The sequence below is a fragment of the Galendromus occidentalis genome, unplaced genomic scaffold (assembly GCF_000255335.2).
Source record: "Galendromus occidentalis unplaced genomic scaffold, Mocc_1.1 scf7180000077528, whole genome shotgun sequence".
NCBI classification, from domain to species: Eukaryota; Metazoa; Arthropoda; class Arachnida; order Mesostigmata; family Phytoseiidae; genus Galendromus; species Galendromus occidentalis.
Window position 1 is genome coordinate 424,628 of NW_003805516.1, and position 18,990 is coordinate 443,617.

At 51.3% G+C, this 18,990-nt stretch overlaps 3 protein-coding genes across 3 annotated transcripts; 1 reads left to right on the forward strand and 2 right to left on the reverse strand.

Annotated features, from left to right (window-relative positions):
* Positions 1–2,327: 2,327 nt before the first annotated feature.
* LOC100907336 (fringe glycosyltransferase) lies at positions 2,328–7,856 on the reverse strand. Its single transcript, XM_003748157.1, has 6 exons — positions 7,401–7,856; positions 5,742–5,790; positions 5,418–5,520; positions 5,099–5,332; positions 2,883–3,125; positions 2,328–2,770 (listed from the first exon to the last, which is right to left on the reverse strand). The coding sequence occupies exons 1-6, from the start codon at positions 7,854–7,856 to the stop codon at positions 2,626–2,628; spliced, it is 1,230 nt and encodes a 409-aa protein (XP_003748205.1). The 3' UTR covers positions 2,328–2,625.
* Positions 7,857–11,297: 3,441 nt separating this feature from the next.
* Positions 11,298–12,662, forward strand: LOC100907479 (B9 domain-containing protein 1-like). Its single transcript, XM_003748158.1, has 6 exons — positions 11,298–11,378; positions 11,512–11,580; positions 11,845–11,956; positions 12,058–12,154; positions 12,268–12,398; positions 12,532–12,662. Exons 1-6 carry the CDS (start codon positions 11,298–11,300, stop codon positions 12,660–12,662), a joined length of 621 nt encoding a protein of 206 aa, XP_003748206.1.
* Positions 12,663–13,637: 975 nt separating this feature from the next.
* On the reverse strand, positions 13,638–17,633 carry LOC100907628 (bestrophin-3-like). The gene is made up of 9 exons (XM_003748159.1): positions 17,455–17,633; positions 17,247–17,381; positions 16,934–17,100; positions 16,642–16,799; positions 16,237–16,554; positions 15,979–16,130; positions 15,587–15,841; positions 14,928–15,102; positions 13,638–14,744 (listed from the first exon to the last, which is right to left on the reverse strand). The coding sequence occupies exons 1-9, from the start codon at positions 17,631–17,633 to the stop codon at positions 13,638–13,640; spliced, it is 2,646 nt and encodes an 881-aa protein (XP_003748207.1).
* Between the last annotated feature and the right edge of the window lie 1,357 nt (positions 17,634–18,990).

Sequence of the window (18,990 nt, forward strand, 5' to 3'; positions counted from 1 at the left end):
ATGTAAATAGGGCAGGGAATATATGTGGAGATCCAGAGGGGCGTGTTTGCGAGAAATGAGGAACCATCCCATATATGAATGTATGTCGTGGAGCGAGCGCTGTGTGGGGCGACTTGAGCTAAATGATAGAATACTGAGTCTCGTTAGTTGGGAAGAGCCGGATCCATCGGCATCGTAGGCGAAGCTTCTCCTCGCTCGCGAAAACTCTTCTTAGTTTCTCCAATCGTGTCTCACTGGAGGGATGAGAATGACGAGTCTCCACTGGAAAGATCTCCGACCATCCAACCGCGGTGCATAAAATGCTCCGGTCTTGCAGTCAATTTGTACTTAAGCACGGCATGATTCTTCGGTGTCGCATATTCGAGTAATAATGTTTGACTTGGTTGATTCGCGATTGAACAAAATCATCGCAAGATGCGCGTCTGTGTTGCGACGGATCAAGGTAATCTTCGAGAAGGTCTCTGCGGGAAGAATGTCTCAAAGAGCAAGACATGCACGCTCTGGACCAAAGCTTAAGAGTACTGTGTGCCATGCCGCATCAGGGAAGACTGAACGAGAGTCGAACATGCCGATCCTACATTATAATTGAGTCAAATGGTCAGAAGATCAAATGTCGAATCAAATATTCAAGCAGAGGAGTAACAAGCGTCGCTCGCCAAGGTTTCGGAGCATCGACATGCTGAGAAATGTATTTAAAACGGGAGATGTCTGAATCTCCCTCAAGACGGGTCTAAGACTCGGGTGGGAGATCCTTATGGGAACCTACGAGCCTCAGATACTCCGTGGCTGGGTTGCTGAAGATTCTCATTTTTATATCTGTATTTTAATAACATTCGCGAACGGGGGTCTCGGAAACTGCCGGAAAGCGGTCCCTCTCATTGTTTGGTGTACATAAGCACGTTCGATTATATTATACAACTTGCTATGCTGTGCGGAATAAACGGTATCAGACTTATCGAAGAGGAATCGAATCATCCTAAGGTTCTGTTCATTAGAGGTGCATGGCATACAGCAGCGTGAACAGCGAGTAGGCTCGACTCGCACCATGACGCAATACGACACTGAGTGACGGGAGCAAGCTCGGGAGACCGTAATTCTTGTTGATCCTGGGGAAATATCTCCGAAGTAACGGATAAGTTCCAAGCGGCTTCTCCCATAACACACGTCAGTAGCGCATCGAGGCAGCTTGGAAACCCCCTCGCTGACCAGGTGCGCACAATCAGATGGATCGCAAGTGTCAGCCGTCCGGCAATGCAGTCCGAGATTCTCGCTCCCATGCCATCATCTGGCAGAAACGAGTCGATCACGCTGAAGGTATGATCTGGGAAATTAATTCCTCCCGGCGATTCCCCGCCGAATTCACGGCGGATCGCGCGACCACATATATGTATATACTATTGATTCCTCATAGGGGATCGCTCCATAATGGCACGGGAATCCACGGTCCGCAACTTTGTAGAGGCCCTGGCTATCGCTTCGTTCCGTCAGTCTGCCTCGCAATCGAATTCTTCAATGGACATATTTATCCAATCAGGCGACAGGATTACATTTCGGTTTCGGCAGGAACCCTGAGCTGGAAGTAATCATGACTGCATCCCGTCGGGTATATGTAGACCTTCCACCAGGTGCGTCCGCAGAGGGGGCTAGGGGGCTATAGCCCCCTCCAAGATCGAGAGTTTGTAATACTAAGGTATAGGAGCGGGTCGCCATGTTGGAAATCAGCCCCACTGGAGGACACGATCTAGCCCCCCCCCAAGAAGGATCCTGTGGACTCCACTGGCTTCAACAACCGTAGACAGTTTAGGGCTGTGGTCCGCAATCTTTTTCCGCCCGGGGACCCCCTCGAGGGTCCATGAGTCTTGTGAACCCCTTCTTAATTGAATTTCCCCCTTCGTATTAAGCATATTTTGCGAGAAACTCATGTATGTTGCCAAGATCGCTTCACGCGCCCTGCTGCGGAACACTGGTCTAGAGTCTAAACCTCCACATCCGAGGTTCGCGACAAGCATCCCGATGATCCTCGGACGCAGCTTTCGCAGAGTCAATGGCGAGAGAGCGATAGAAGTGCAACGCTCGTTGGCAGCTCGACTGCTTTACTGATCGTTAGCCCACATCGTCTTCGAAAATCTGCTGCGGCGTGTAATAGGACGAACACTAAATCTTATCCTCATCCATGCAAGGAAAAATGTGGGCTCGTAGCATAACATGCGGATGCTTGTCTGCTCCCTCACACTTCCAAAAAACGGGCGTATCCGGCCTCACCTCACCGCCTCTATCCGGAATTGGGGACTTCCAGTTAAGTGTAGAGTGGAGGAAAATATCGTCACAATTGTGTATAGAGTTTATTTTTCTCTCGTGCTTCATCAAAGTCTCAACAGTGATCGCAACAGTTTTTTACATGGTCCACGGTCGCGCAACCCTCCTTTGCTACCCGAAGACTTTCGCATATACAGATTTTATACAGATTGGTATATCTTACAGTATTTACATCTTTTACGAACTCATCATCAACATTAACTCGATGAGTTCCATATTTGCTCTACCTAATTGGCACGTAAGGATCATTTCGAAGTGATCAACGACAATTCCTAACGATTGGTCTCACAATATCAACGTCCTGAGCAACTACGAACAACCGCCCCCGTCCCCGGAGATGATCCTCTTCAAACAACGAGCCCTCTTGCTGGCTTTTTCGACCAAAACCTTTTGCCTGGCCAGTCTCTTACAGACATCAAATTGAGGAAAGAGGCGGCAGTGCAACGAGATGAACCTGCAATCATGATATTCCGCGTAAGTTTCACGATTGGGTAAATATCAGAGGACTCGGGCAGCTTCCCCCAGAGCAGGCATAGCTGCAGTTCTCACTCCTATCCGTCACTCACCGAGTCGGATCAAGACGTTGGTCGAAGGAGGCGTCGACACTCAGAACGTTCCCGTTGCTTGAGTAGCTGAAACTGATCTGATCTTTGAAGCTGTCCTGGTCGAGATAGCCGAGTGATTCCAGGTGTGAATGGAAATTCGGGAGGACTGTGAGTCGTTTCTGTAGGAGGACCTCCACGATGTATCCCATTGTAACATCATCTGGCAGACGGATGGATTCCCCTACGTCGGTGAAACGGCCCTCACTGCAAAGAAGCCGGGATTCTTAGAAGAAGGCAAGGGATCGACGGATAAGGAAAGAATGGAAAAGAGGAGAGTAGAGCGAGCATCTCCTTTCGTACGAGTGTACGTTCCCCTGCATTAGGTCGCCTGAGCAGATCCAAGCACCGATCCGACGCTCATCTGTGCCTTAACAGAAATCATTGACTTCGGGAAAATGGCTTCGACGAAATTGCCGAATTATTCCCAAAAGACAGAATTTATATCCTGTGTACGCGTTCTGGTTCCCACGCCTTCCTGCCATCTGCCGCACGGGTTCAACACGTGGCTGTGCGCGTTGTTCTAATCGTGGCGAAGACTCCGGACAGATGTCTTCAGAAGCCTCGCGTAAGGCGCACGACAGCTGGTCTTCGCGCTGTAAAACCGGATCGGCATCGGACCTCTACGGCGAAGATTGTCAAGAAGACAGCAATGGCAACTATCGAACACATACAGAGTCATGCCAAGCGAGCATAATAATTCATCGAAATATTGATTTTTGAGTTTCTCCCGCGAGCCCTGACCGAAAATACATTTCGCGGGCGAGCCATCTCCCGAGTTGAAGATGGGATCGAGAACCTCGAGGGTAGTTTTATCTCTCGCAGGATCCCCTTTCGATCTCGTTATTTCCCCGCACCATACCAGGGCGTCACAAAAAATGCGTCGTCTCTTCTCAATTTGAGGCAAAAAAATTGAGCGAGTGACGCGAAAATCACAACCGACCTAGAGGTTCAGTTTGGTGTCATGAATTTCCTGGGGTTCGGTCTCAAGTAGGACGTGTGCGACGGTTTTGGGCGCATGCCCGACTTCCTGAAGAGCCCCCGACAATATCTCAGGCGGGCGCCTCTTCGTAGTCGCTAGATGATCGTCTTCGCATTCGTAGAGGTACTAGTCTGTCTGAAGATTGTGTTGCGCTGTCTCGACCGACCAGCGAGCGTCGGACGAGCGGTCGGTCGACCCAGAGGCGTGTGGGGCCGGAGCCCCACGTGCTTGATTATGGACCGGGTTTTTGAGCCGACAAGAGAGGAAGAAACACCTGAACCAACCATTCAGCCCAAGAGAGCCGACCAACATAAACCGGTCAGCTCAGCGATGGAAGCATGCCAGTTTTTAGGCTTGATACGAGCGCCAAAAACTTCATACCGGACCGTTACTTCTAAGCGAGCCGCGATAGCTGAGTCCCTCGGTCTCCGTCCCTTTTGTCCACAGTTCAGTAGGCTCGAGAGCAGTCTTCATTTCGCTCATTTAGGCGGGCACTAACGAATTTTTTGGTCGACAGAAAAATCCTACGAATCTCGAAACCAAACGATCGCATCGATACAAATTAAGTTCGAGTAGATCTTGTTTTTGTGTGGAATTCAAATACATGTTGATAAAAGGACGGGAGCGCCTGTGACCACCTGAATTCAAGTCGACAGAACTCACAAAAATGAGCAATGAGCAGCTTCTCGTCCGTCCTTTTTATCCAGAGAAATGTGACTTGGACGGTCTAAGGTCGCTCGCGCTCCTTCCATCTTGAGCCAGTCACACCTGAGCCGTTCGTCTGGTTGAATGCGTAGAGCCATCGCGATGCATCGGCTCGAATTTCTCTGTTCTCATTTTTGTTCGTGGTCATAAGCTGGCCGCTTCTCGTAGCGCTAAATCAGTGCTTGACTTTATGGTCAGAGCTCTTTTTTTAACCGACGTCTTCGAGCGCAGCCCACGCTGCTTCGAGAGCAATCCGTGGGCGCTTCGAGAAACTGTTTAAAGTGTCTACCATGGAAAGTAATGGAGTGCAGTCAGACAGACCGTGAGATCTTCGGGCAAATTTGCGCCGTTAGGTTTATGGTCAAAACAAAGTTGGCTCCATCAGGAACCTAGGCCTCTTCGTGTGAAAATCACTGGAAGGCACATATTCCGTGGGAACAGTGAAACGAAGAGCTCCCAGAAACGTATTTCCCTCTTCATCTTTGGTTCTTACCTCGCGATCGGTTTCATCCGGAGAGCCAGGGCTTTGCTGATGCAGAATCCGGCACCACCGGTGCCGAACCAGAACGCCACGTTCTCGGGATGTTCTCCTCGAGTTCGTGTTTCAAGAGGGTCCTTGATCGATGTCTTGCCAAGGTACCAATCTTTCCTGTAGTCGTATTCCTGGAGGTGTCTCAGTAGTTGAGGAACATTCACATAGTTGTCGTCATCGAAGTGACACCACCATCTGCGTGAGGGAAGACGTAACTTGAGAAATATCCCTTGCGAGAAAACCCAGTCCTCACGGCTCGGTCCCCTTAGTCGATACGTACTTTTTTCGACTCTGCAAGTAGAAGTCGAACTCGGCTCCCATCTTACAGCACAGCGCTCGTCGATTGTGCGATGAGGGACAGCCCGTGTTGATCAAATGGTTATCTGGGAAATGACGAATGATTTTAACTCGGGAATCGAGGAGAGACCGGGGTCTCTCGAATGCTCGTCGACTTTCAGGAGAAGTCGCTTTCTAGAGAAAAACGGGAACATCTCCTTGCACGGATCACTTGATCCCCGGAGGCATGGAAAGTCATGGAATCGGAGTCTGGGACATGGATCATACCTAAACGATGCTACAAAGCTCAAAATACTCGGATACTTACATGTCTTGCTTGAAAACTCCTCATCGTCCTCGTCAGTGAAGAAGTAGGTCTGGAAAAGAGGTGATAACGTCAGTGATCTCTCTGTGGGAAGCAGCTTGAAATCTCCGGATCCTCGGACTCAATCCTCCTGCATCCTCCACGGCATAGTCGGGAGACGAGAGAAAAATCACGACTCGCGAGAAGCGCCTCTATCACGCCGCTCACTGGGGATCTCGCAAACGGGAGATTTCCCCAATCTGAGCGAGCCGTAAAGATGATGACAGGCGAGCAGGAGCGTTATTCTGTAGTTCGGAGTTCCGAAGAACCAAATCCCCACATTTTGACGTCAGCGAACGCAATCGAACGAATAACAATCGGTTCATCATCCGAAAGCGCTCGTTTTGTGAACTCGTGCACCTGGGCTGAGAAGGAGGTCCAGTTTCGCCACAAAGCGCTTTCATTTCGCCGGTTTTTCACTCAGTCAGTCAGTACTTCTTCTACTTTCCTCGTCCAGCCCGTCGGATCGCTCTGCGCAACGGCGAGGCCTCTCGGGAAGAGGAATATAGAGAGAAAAAAAGATCGAGAAATCTATGAAAGCGGCGAAAGCTGGGCGGCCACGGGCAACTCGACGACACGCGCAGAGACGTTTTGTGGCTCGTTTTTCTGCCTTCTGTGCGTAGCACGACAGGCCAGTCGTGAAATTCCTCCGATTTTGAATTTGTTGCCACCCTTAAACGCTATCTCTGAAAACCGTTAAGTGGCCAAGTTCGCCCAAGTACGATAAGATATGCGTATCGTTGACATGCACGGTTTTCGGTCGGTCCTCGCGACCAGCCGTTGCCGGCGGGAACATTAGAGCTCGCGACCGCGAGGGTTCAGGGAAGCTCGGAGCGGCAAGTCTGATTGGAGATGCGAGTCGGAATGATTCCTTCCATCGTACAGGACCCTCCTTCAAGGATTGATCCGTCCGCGTCGACTTACGATCGCGAACTATCCATGTAGCCCAAAGACTTTGGGGAAACTCCATTTCGATGAGCTCTCTCCGAAGATCTGCGAAAGGAACCACTTTCCCCCATCCTGAGATTTTGCGGGACAGGGGAACCCGAATAACATCGTGGATCTGATCAGAAGCCCGGAGACCGCCGAAGATCAGAGACGATGTCGACGCAGTTCTCTTCGGGAGCGCTCTGCTCTGGATCGGCAACAGCATTTCGCTTTTACGACTCGCATCTGATCTTCATTGAATCCGTCGCAGGTATGAGCTTCACCGAAATATTCGATGCGTCTGCAGTGGGACAACGAGCGCAGCGCGTCGATCGAGTTTTATGTCGGAGCCCAATGTCTGGAATACATCGTACTGATAATGCGGAACGGCGTAGTCTTCGAGTCGCTACGACAGCATGTTGCGAAACGCGGAAAAAAAAACATCCAATTCAATAAGCATGCTAATCGAACCAGAAGAAAAATGAATCTAGCCGAAAACCGCCGCGAGCGTTGCCGATACGACTTCTATCAACGAGAATTCGGAACCATCGGACTTAGACCGAAAATCGTTGTTCCGTCTCTACGCAAGTTTTCTTCACAGAGCGGGGGCTCGGATCCAAGTTGACACAGAATTCCGGTCGCATCGAGGGACTGGACTTCATTGATAGCTTTCCGAGTATCTGTTGCGGTGCTCACCTGATCCCTGGCGAGCTTGAACCAGGTCTGTAGGATAACGTCCAGGCGACTCCGGTGGAACTTTTTGGTTGTTTTCACACTTATGAATAAATCCTCTATGGTCAGCCGAGGCTCACTACTGTCAGTGGTTGTCGTTTCGGGCACATCATACCGAGAGGAGGCGCCCTCCGGACTCGTCGGTAAGTCGGGTATCGGGTCCTCGTCGAGCACCGAGAGCCCGAGGTTCGTGACCCGGTTCGCGCTCGGCGTACGACTCAACTCGTGATTGCAGGCCAGCACCCAGACCCCGATCAGGTAGGCTAACGTCAAGAGAAGAATGACTATTGCGAGTTTGAGCTCTCTCAGCGCACCGTAGAGCACCCCGAACGGCATGACAACTACGACGGGCTTGCCGCTGCCGCCGCAGACGTCGTTGCCGCTGTCGGTGTCAGCCATGCGTATCGTAACGGGATACATTGTCACGGAGCGCTCCGAGAATTCTCCGGACAGGTCTAGTTGGGGACCGGGTCACGGCACGACATCTTCGACTCAAGATTGAAACACCGTGTCTCCAGACGGCACGGAGCACCGGTTCGATGGCATCTGCATCGGCTCAAACCGCCTTTTGGTTTATGTGCCCCTGTGGCTGGCGATCTTCGTCGAAGACGGCGATCGGTTGAGAGAGGCCTCCGCCGCCGCCCTCTCCTCAAATTCTTAGCGATTGAAGAAAACATTCAGATGGTTGTGCGCGTCTATGTGGTCGTCGTTGTTGGCGTCGTTGGCGGTGTGTCTTCTGTGGGGTCCGTCTCCTTTGGGACGGGCCAGCCGAAGAGGAAGAGAGCCAACCTTTCAGGAATGCAGCAGGGGCGAGCCGGGGTAGGGCTCGTTCGACGAGTTTACACAAACTAGCCAAACGCTCGCTCGCGCTGTCTGGACCTTCGGTAGGCCGACCCAGGCGCGAAGACAACCTGTTGCTTTCAGAAGAATCCAACAGTCCGTTTTGCACCTCGAGGAGAATCATCCGTTTGGTGTGGGCAACGTCGGGATCGCGGTTGAACCAATTGGATCGAGGCGGGTTTGCCGAGAAACAGAGTTGTTAGAATCGCAGGTACTTCCCTCGAGGTTTCAGGCCTGCGGTTTGGGTCTTGCTGGTCCGTCAGTCGATTGCTTCTGGTGAAGGTTCGCCCAACGGTTTGACGAGCCCGTGTCAACAAGAATCCAACCGCGGACGGTCACCGCGGGTCGACGTCGGCTTCTTTTGTAGCGATGCATCGAAAGCCTCCGCATGGCCCGCGGATTCATTGCGGGACCGGATTTTTTTTATCCCGAACCCGGGCTTCAAACCTTTCGATCATGGATTCTGGCTGCGGGAGGAATATGGGCAATCCAACGGGGGTTGGGTATCTCTGGATTATTAGAACGTTGCCTCGTACGAATGCTCCTCGTGGAATGTCCCAGCGGTCGACGCGCAGAAACCCTTCCACCATAGCTTAGAAGAGCAACGGTTTCCTAGATGTCCGCAGGAGAAATCGGAATTCGTGACGAAAGATACTTGACACTGTGGACGTTTATTTCGGAGCTGGCCGAGCAAGCGGTCGGGCGCCCGCATCATCTTTCGGCGCCATCAGAATACTCAGAATCGATGTTAGCAGTCACCGTAAGAATTGCCGTCGTGCCCGTCGTATCGTTCTTCCTCCTTCTTCGTTCATAACAGTCTTTTACAACCGTCCGAACGAGCCGCCGTCGGGAGAGCGCTCCGATGGCGGATAGTCCGCTAACATTTAGCTTATTATGCTCAACAATCACCACGGCTGATTTCAGGTGCGAGAGAGAGAGATAGGAGGTCGGGGGTTTCGATCGAAAGGGTCGCCAAGACTCTGCGCGTTCGTTCGAAACAGTCGAAGGCCCCCGGGTCGAACCTTCTATTGAGTGAAAGAGTGACTCAGCCAGCTAGCCGAGCTTTCGGTCGGTCGCTTAGTCAGTCAATCGACCTATCAAGGGCAGCGAGCGTCTTCCTTCGAGGTTCTCTTGTTCAGAGCGAATCAGAGAGGACCGCAGGCTCGATCCGTCGAAGCGCCTCTGGACATCGGCGCTGTGGGAGAAACACTTTGATTGACGAACAAAAAGGAAGAAATTCGAGAGCGCGCACTCGTAGAGCCAGCGATCATTGGGAACGAGCTTTCGAAGACGTCTCGTTATCAAGCAGCGTAAATAAACATCGCCTTGAAACACGAACGCGTCTTTGCTTGACTCACGCACTGCGAGTAGTAGGGATTCGTTCTGGCCTACAAGATATCCGACCCGTGAGAACTTCCAGACATGGGAAATTCCTAGAGCCGGACGGAGGAGCGAGCCTAAGCGTTGTCCTATGCACGTCGAAAAGCGAGAGTTCAAATCACAATGTTGGGCATGAAACTCAAGCGATCAATATGACTCACGATGAATACGGCAATAATTATACTATTGAGCCGTTTTGATCTCCTTTTCCTTCCGTGCATTGATCGACTTTTACTCGAACTACTCGATGGAGATTGCAAGCGCTCACCGTACAGAAAGAATGTGTCACGTAGGGAATTCTAGGTCGGTCTCGCTTTTCTCGCTCTTCGTTTTCTTCGTCTGAGGTCACCATCCGGCGTCTGGCTGCCCGCAGCGACTGATGATAATACACTCTGGATTCTCGTTGAATTCCTTCAGCGGGCAGGTCTAGGGATTATAACAACAGCGATGCGTGCTAGAAGGACACAATGACCTGGAGGAGGTCGTCAAGTTCGGCCATGAAATCGAGAAACCCGTCCAAGCAAACCTTCGTTCGCCGATGCCCACGAGCCGTTTCACGAACGGTCGACTCATACATTCCGAGAGTGCGCTGACGCTCGCTGGATTGTCTCCTTATCTCTTCGATCTTCCTCTGGTCTCACAAGACCCTCTTCTTCTACCGAAGATGGGACGTGAACAGATTCATTGTGACTGAATGTTAATCCTCCATGCGCGTTCGAGTTCTGCCTTCGATCGTCCGAAAAATTCCTCCGGGGATCTGAGGAATGATTCAAAGCTACAGAAGAGCCGCTGCTGGAATAATGCTGGAAGTCTTCCCCGGTCGTTGATGTGAGCCACGTGAGAATCTCCATCGCGAAATCAAGTGATCGGAATTGCCGGACTAGTTTGCGATCTGCGACTTGGCTTTCCCCAGTGATTCTCCGGGACTCTCCGAGCTACGGGCATCGGTTCGACATTCTCGAAAGACACGGGGCGCCTCGGATCTTGTCGCAACAAGTTTGGGCATTCTCCGATAGGCACCGACCGGCCCTCCCGAGACTTCGAACCAGGATTGAGCAGGCTTCAACGCGCAAGATGGCTCGAGGCCCGTGGACGTTCATTTTCGCTGACTGTTCAATTTGTTTCGAGTACTCGATAGGTGCCTCTGACAACCTCATCGAATATAGTATGCATACGCGGGGAGATTCATAAGAGCCATGAATGGTAGAGGGGAATTCCGCCTACACTGAGCTAGAGACACCGCACCAGAAACTTTTGAGCTGACCTCTTCCTTCTACCCGTAGAGGACTCGATTATGACGAAGCGCGGCGGCGCTTCAATTCACCGACGGCAGGGGGATCAAACGTCTCGAAGCCAGAAATCGGACGTAAGGGATAGAATGATCGCGGATAAGCAGGATCTTGCTTGTGGCTCACTCGGTATAGTCATACAACGGTTGTATCGTTCTGCTAGAGATATTGACGTGGCTCATACATCGGTCCTTGGACCCTCGGTCCCGCCAGAACTTTTGCCGCTCCTCTTCGCTGCTGGGCACGATAGGAGCCCGGAGCCGTCTCCTAGGATACGAACTCAACAAAGCGGAGGAACTCGGAGCACACGTTGAGAGAGCAGGGACTGCCATCGACGATAATTCAGTTAGAAATGGCAGCGGATAAACTCGAAGTTCCTGAAGCCCACACGTTCCTCCTGTATTCTGCGAGCGGAGAAATACAAACAGCTAGTGTGAGTTTCTCATCCCGACGAGCGCGCGGGCTCGATAGGAATCGACGAGGCCCCCGAGTCCCGACGCGTATACTTCACATAGCCGCAGAGCAATCCGTGATACACTCCCTTCCAAGTGAATTTATCATTTCAGTTCCCTTTCATCGACAACATATACTGCAAAATCAACATCGTTCATGGGAAGGACTGGCTCTTGTCGAGCGTGAGTATGGTAGCCTGAGGGCTTTGAGCTCTGAGGCATAGCACTGTCGCCTTTGGAAGAAAATCTTCATGAGTGATGATTAGGGATGTAAATTTTTCGCGGACCACCATTTTTCCGCGAATATTCGCGGGAATTTCCGGCTACTCCCCATAGAGTTTCAATGGAGGCCGGGAATTTCCGCGAATTTGGCGGAAATTTTCCGCGTAAAATTTACATCCCTAGTGATGACCGCTCTCGTCCAACGCAGGCGCCGCTCAATTACAGGGCAGCGAAGAGGACCTGACCCACGTGACGAAGAAAACCCGGGGATCGCACAATCACTTCGTTTTCAATCATCCATTCGACGTGACCTATAAATTCACGAATCCATTCGGATGTAAGCTCCAGATCGACCCTAATCGTGTCCATACATGAATGCGACTCAAAACCGAGTTGACAGATATTGCCGCTCATCCTGATCTTTTGCATCTTCCCCAGGGCCGCAATTGATTTTGAGCGTGTATGGGCTCGACACTCTCGGGAACGATGTAGTCCGAGGCTACGGAACTGTCCATCTACCGTGCATTCCTGGAAGGTTTCTACTCTATGATTTTCAATATCGTGCTCTCCGACGAACTTCATTTTTCCGCGGCTGGCGTGAGCCGATCATTTGACCGCTGTCAGATTCGAACGATATTCCCATTGCAGACACTCCCTGCGTGTGCCGCTGCAAGCTCCGGAGTCATCGTCAGTCATCCAGAGTTTGAGCGCCTTGATAACGGGTAAACGTCCGGAGCTCGTCGAAGCTAGAGTATTCGCAGATGAATCGACTCGACAGCGTAAGTTTTTGCGGGCAAGCGAGATGTTTCAGCAGACGTCGAATATTCGTTGAGAGACTGAGCGTCCCCAGAAAACCATGTGGAATACCTGAACGCAGTTCTTGACCCCGATGCATTGACATCTCTTCCACAGTCCTGCGTATGTCCTCGACAGGGCTGCCCTACGTCGAATTGGTAATGAACGTCGCTGTAAAAGATTTGGACAAGTTTGGTTTCGACGTAGGAACAATTCATCCCGCTTCGGACAGATTCCCGTTCTCTTGAGCGGGTCGACGTCCAAAATTCCCCGAATTTCAGCGGTCAGATACTAGAATTTGTAATCTGAGACGCACACGCTCAGATTGTGACTCGTTTGATCGTCTCCTCTCGGCGTCGCGTCCTTCCGTCGGTAGGGTACGCGTGGAACTTTGTAAAGCGTTGAGGTCGAAGTGTCTAGCCTATAATTTAGGTACGGTCCAATTCCTGTCCCAGAAAGAAGAATAAAGGGAGGCGCTTTGTGGCAGTTGTCAAAAATACATGATGTTATTATAATTCATGAACATCATGAATCATTGAATGAGACTCGGCCGACATCGGCAACCAACAAAGTCTCATCTTGATCACGTCAAAAGCTCAGAATAGAAAATTTGATACACGCCTCGGTTTCTCACTCTTTCCTCTCTTCGATCCCGACTCGAGCGGATATGTACATGTTCATTTACAAAAATGTCACGAGTTCATGTATGTCTACAAATCTTATCGCGCACTGGGTAGGTCACGCTGTATCGGATTTGGTCCGTGACCGACTTCGCGAAATGCACCCCTGCCTATCGTGGATCCTATCGAATGTAATCATTGAATTTTCCCCGACCGTTCAACCGAGTCCGAGAATCGGTGTCTCTCGTCCGGAGGAATTCGAGAGAACCTCAAAGTCTCTCATGCTCTACGCTCATCGGAGAACCGCGGTCACCGAACAAGTCTGTGAGAGGCTCTTCAGGTGCATGAATTGTGTCAATCTCGAATTCGATTGCTTCTCGAAATCGCGAGGGCGGGCAGGACGTCTGCAGGAAGAAGAGCTCAATCCTTCTTGTTGCTTTGAATGTGTCAGCTCTCCCTGGTTTCCCACAACTTCATATTTTCCTACGCCTTCACGGTCCTTCCTAACGATTTGATCCAATTGACTGAACTTCGCTGGCGATTGGCAGTTGATTCGCAGGTCTTTCGAGCTGCGTCTCCCGATCGCTTGAATTAAAGCTAAGATCAGCTCTCTTTCTTCTTCTTTGATTTTGGATCGTGCTGTCTCGATATCCGGCGGAGCTGACTAGGTTTCAGGAGATGTTCCGTCTGCGGGCTCAGCATCGATAGTTCGCCTTCGCCTGCAGGATCGTCTCTGTCGTCTTCCTTGTCCTCCGAGAGCTGCACAGGTCGCAGCTTCGGCATCTCCGCGCAGAACGGAAGCGGCGGGGGCTTAATCAATCCTGGAATTTGTGGTTGTCGACGGAACCTCGAAGCCCCGAGGGATTTTTCCTGCAGGTACGACTGAACCGGCTTCGTTGGTTCGGCCTCCTTCGGTTTCCGGAAACGGAACTTCGGCTTCACTGACGTTTCCGGCGGCGTCTCTGGTTCCGGGGGCTTCGGTTTCGGGGGCAGAGGAGGTGGCTGGGGCGGTTGTTGTTCTTTAGGAGGAGGGGGCGGTGGTGGGGGGGACGGTGTTTTCGATTTTGGGGTTATGACAGCTTCGACCGTGATGTCTGTCTTCGGTGTTAGACTTATGGTGACGACGGGAGGCTCCGGACTCGGTGGCGGGGTGTAGCTGTCTAAGCTCGTGGAACGTTTTCTCAACAACGGATATCTCTTCCGAGTTATGAGACTTTCGACCGAAGCCGCTCTTTGTTTCGGTAGAACGACCATCCTGTCCTTCAAGAACTTCATAACATATTCGCTCTCCGGACTTTCCGAGTCCCGAGACGGCGGCTCTATGTCTATGACCACGTCTGCGGGCGGTGTCGGTTCGACCGGTGGCGGCGAAGGCGCCGCCGGTGCTGGTTCCGGCTTAGCCGTCGACGCTGGACTCGCTCCAATGAGAAGATTGGGCATGCTCCGATGGTGGATCCACGCGCCCGGTAGAGGTTGTATGAGCAATTCGGTTTCGGCCAAAATCTTCGGGTCCATCAACATGTGCTCCAGAGCACCGCGTGACCTCTCCGCTCTCTCCGCGTTGATCGTGGCCGAATTCAGCCGTTCTCTGAGCTTGGCTTTCGAGATCGCCAGGTAGTGCAAGTCCGGCTGACTTGAAGACATATTCCGCAGCGCGGGACTTGACAGCCGTCGCAGCAGCATCGCCGTCGTGTCGTCGACGAAAGTTACCTGTGAAACGAGGGGTGGACAATTAGGCGATAAAGAGGCGTCGGAGGGGGAGGTTGCGAGTATGGGAGGGGGCAGAGAGATTCGCCATAATAAAGGCGGCATGCTCTGAATGATGATTATGTCAGTTTGAGGCCTTTTAGGTAATTCGAGCGAATTGAGCTATCCCCAATGATCATCAATCACCTTCGATGGCGATCTCGGATCGTTGTCGTAGTCTGCTTCTGGACCTTTCCACGCCTGTACTTTGACCGTTTTCTTCCCGAATATTCCCATTTTCTTCTTGGGAGCTTTCACCGGAGCCACCGTTTGATCCACCGAGCCATTATCCGCAGGAAGCTGGAGGCGATTCGGATCCTGCCTGAAGAAACACCACACTCGAATGTCGAATCGAATCATGAAACTCGAATTGTCGCATGAGAAGAACCGGCATTTGACAAGTGGAGCCCTTATGTCGACGCGGAATGCCTAAATTGATTTCGAGACATTTCTCTGACATGGATCGAAGAGAAGGATTTCGGTACTGAATTAAGAGAATGGAGGTCAGAGGAAAATGCTGGAACTGCCCATATCGACTATTTGCGACAAACAGTCTGCATGGTACCGTCGAATAAGCGTCAACTTCACCACTTTCAGTTGGGAATGATCGATACTGTCATGGGTGTCCTGACTTTTCCGGAGATAATGAGTTCACAATTGCGCACGACTTGGCGTGCGATTCTGTTTCATTTGACGTCCGAGGGGACGAATTTTCTTTCCGCTCATTCCCGTGCTCAAACATATGGGCTCCATTTGAAAATGAAACGATATGAGTTCAGAGGCAAAGAGTAAAATATGAGTTTTACGGCAGGCCATTCGGATCCTCGTCCAGACGTTGCTCCGATGCCGACGGGGTGGGAGCTTTGAAGTAGATGTGAAGAGTTGAGTCTCCCTTCTCCATGACTGATGAAACATCTTTGGAAACAGCGATGGAATGTCTATGCGACTTAAGAAGATTCCAAGTCGAAGACTTCAGCTGAACTTCTTCAGAAGACGCCTGGGCCTCGTAATCTTCTTCAGACACCTCGGGAACCACCATGGACTGTTCTTTTTGTGGAACTCTGTAAATAAATGCCAGTGATCGATAAAGTCTCTGACTGCAACAATCATGACTTCACTTTCACATCCGATCAGGGAAGACTATACAGTATCGGAGGAATGAATCCACGACAAACAGTGCCGCCTCCTCTGTACGTACTGCATCCAAGCGGCGGATCCCCTGTAAGTTTTCTTCTTATAGGCAACAGAAGCGGCAGTGTAGGGTAGTTTATAGTCCATCTTTGAGAAGTAGGAGTCTTTGACCAGGGGCGGCGGGGGACCACACAGCGTGTCGACCCCCAAATAGCACACCTGGACCGTGGGGAGAAGAATACGTTTCAGAAACTGAGCACCTCCTCGATATGTAAATTAATTACGCTTCCGGAAACGTCAGAGCGACGGGGAACCGAGTTCGAACCTTGATGTGACGATCGATGATCCAATTGAGTTCGAAGTCTTCGTCATCGTCACCGAAGGGGTTGATGAGTTGTTCAGCGACTTTCAGTAGTCCCATGTAGAGGAAATATTGCACAACCGTGAAAGCCGGGACGTAGAAATCGAACTTGAGCTCTTGGTTTATGAGCGGATCATTCGATTGAACGTACTGCCGACCGAAAAGTGCCGCTGCGAAGAACGCGTACGTGGCCAGTGTGACGACTTGAGTGTACACCAGCGGTATACTGATCCAATCGTAGCTCCACAGTAGTCCACATTTCGCCCGAAAATCGTTGAACTCCTGGAAGATCTTTGCGTGCATGAGAAGACACGGGATTGCATCAAAAGATTCCGACGGCGACATTGCATACGGGTACGGAGAGCTCACCTCCATTATGAGTTTGACCCCGAAACCGTCTGTGACCCGGCAGTCCATTTTCGCCTCCCTGAGCAAGTTGATAAACCACGTGCACGGGACCCAGAATGTGTTGAATTCGTTCGACGGAATCGACATCCAGATGTCGGCTTCTAATTTCGTCATGAAACCTGTAAGAGATCGATGAAGAATTCGGCGGTGTCCCTCCCGGAGATCAAACTACTCGCTCCGATCTCGGCATGCGGGTTTTCCGTTCATCCGTGTGGGATAGGGTGGTCGAACGAGATCACACGACGGCACGGACCTGCTTCGATTAGATGCTCCCTTGTCGGGAATCTCCTTTTGACAGCTTTGCTGATAGAGCGTAGAACGAGTATGAGCGTCAAATTAAGATATCTCATCAAAGTTCGTCGCAGCATCCGACTTCTTTCGTCTGTTCCGGGAACGTACATCGAAACCACGTTCATAACCCTGAAGAATCGAACAGTTAGCGATTGAATCCTTCCCCCCTAGTCCTGATCAATTCTACTCGTGGGATCCTCATCCACCGCGCAGGCTCTGCGTATTCGACCACTGAAGCGACTCTGCTCCATGATGAAGCGGTACGCTCAACTCACCTGTCCGGCCAAGGTATCGCCATGTATTGGCTCCACCATCGAGTGGCAGTGAATGAGACGTAGAATCCGAGTAGAAAGGATAACGGAATTTTGTCCATGAATTTTGCGCAATGATAAACGATCCTTTCGAAGATTCTTCGGGGGAAAAACATCGGTATGAAGACTCGGAACCGTCGGGAGGACTATGTGCGGTAAAATGGATACTCACTGTCTCTGGTCTTCGTTGAAGGCATATCTGTACAGCAACGACAGACTGGCGTACCCTAACGCCAACAGAGAGAGTTCGTAGTAGACTAGCTTCCATACCGAACCCTTCCATCTGAAAAGCAGCCGGATGAAGCCGCCCGATGAAGTGGACGCCACATCATACTGGTACGAGACAGTCATGCCGCCCAAGCTACCGCGGCGGAGAGCATCGACCTGAAAGTTTACGTTGACTAAATCGTATCGCTTCCTTTCTGAACGATTAACGCATTCATGAGGACTCTGTGATCGGTTCTCCACCAGCAGAACTCATCCGCGAAGCTCTCCAAAATATTTCGATGGAATAACTCCGGCTGTTACATCAGCGAAAGATCGAATCGATTGTTATCCATCCCGGGAAAAAGCATGCATCGGGGAAATGCCGCTCTGGTGGGGGTTTGCGGCATAAGAGCCGGAGTTTGAATCGGCCCGATTCCCTCCATTCGGGGAGACCCAATCGGACGCGCTATACCGTGGATTTCTCGTCTGTTCGTGATCTTGAGTTTGCGGGTTTCTAGATCGCATTCGAAAGCCTCAAGGAGGCGGTCCCACGGAGCGTCGTCAAAAGGTCCCATGGTCCATTCTCTCCAGAGAGTCGAGCCAAGTCGGATCCTGAACCAGGCCAGGTCTGGACGGGGAAGTTCCCCTATGACTCCCTTGAGGTGTTCCGGATGGATTTCTGCCGATACTCGCTCGTCGGATCCGCACCGAGAATTGCCCCTAGATCTCCCACAGAGCCTCGTCCGAGTTCCGTAGAGGTTGCCGTCAGAAGCGAGCCCGGAAGGGGCGGGGGGGAATCATCGGTTTCATTCGCCTCCGAACTCCGAGTCGGACACTCATATCGATATGAATCCGCTTAGGGTGATTCAAATTGATTCTTCCTTTCAGGGAGCAGGCATACTTCACAGATTCGAGTGTCTCTCTGAGATTTGAATTTTCACTCCCTCGGATGACTTCATTAGCGAGAACAGCGAGAGGGGGACCGTGGGATATATTTTTACGAAAATCCAGCGTCCGACCAAAAATGGCGCCGGCTACGCGCCCGCTGCGTTATCTCACGAGGAACCCCGCACGGATCTCCATGAATCTTGACCCCGCGTCTAGCAAAGAATATGCCTTTGCCGGAGTCAACCCATGGAAGTGATACCTCCTCCGTGACAGCCTGGGCGTGGAAGCCGATCCCCTCGGCAATGAGCTCCAAGCGTAGGGCTGGCGGGCTGACTGACTTCCGAACCGGAACTTGAGACCTCGAGTCTTGCTTGCGATGACCGTGCCTCACAAGTGAACATTCTTTTTTGAAAATGACAATCGCCTGGTTTGACATGCTTTTCTGAAAGTTCCCGAGCCCCGGAGCAACCCCGAGTCGTTTTTCCCTGCTGTCCTGCATTTCCTACCCCTCCTCTGCAGGCTCCGAAACCCGGAAAAAACACCTTTTACATCGAAATCCGGGATATTTTTCTCGGAATTTGATGGAAATGTTTTTTCCCAAGTTCCGAAGCCC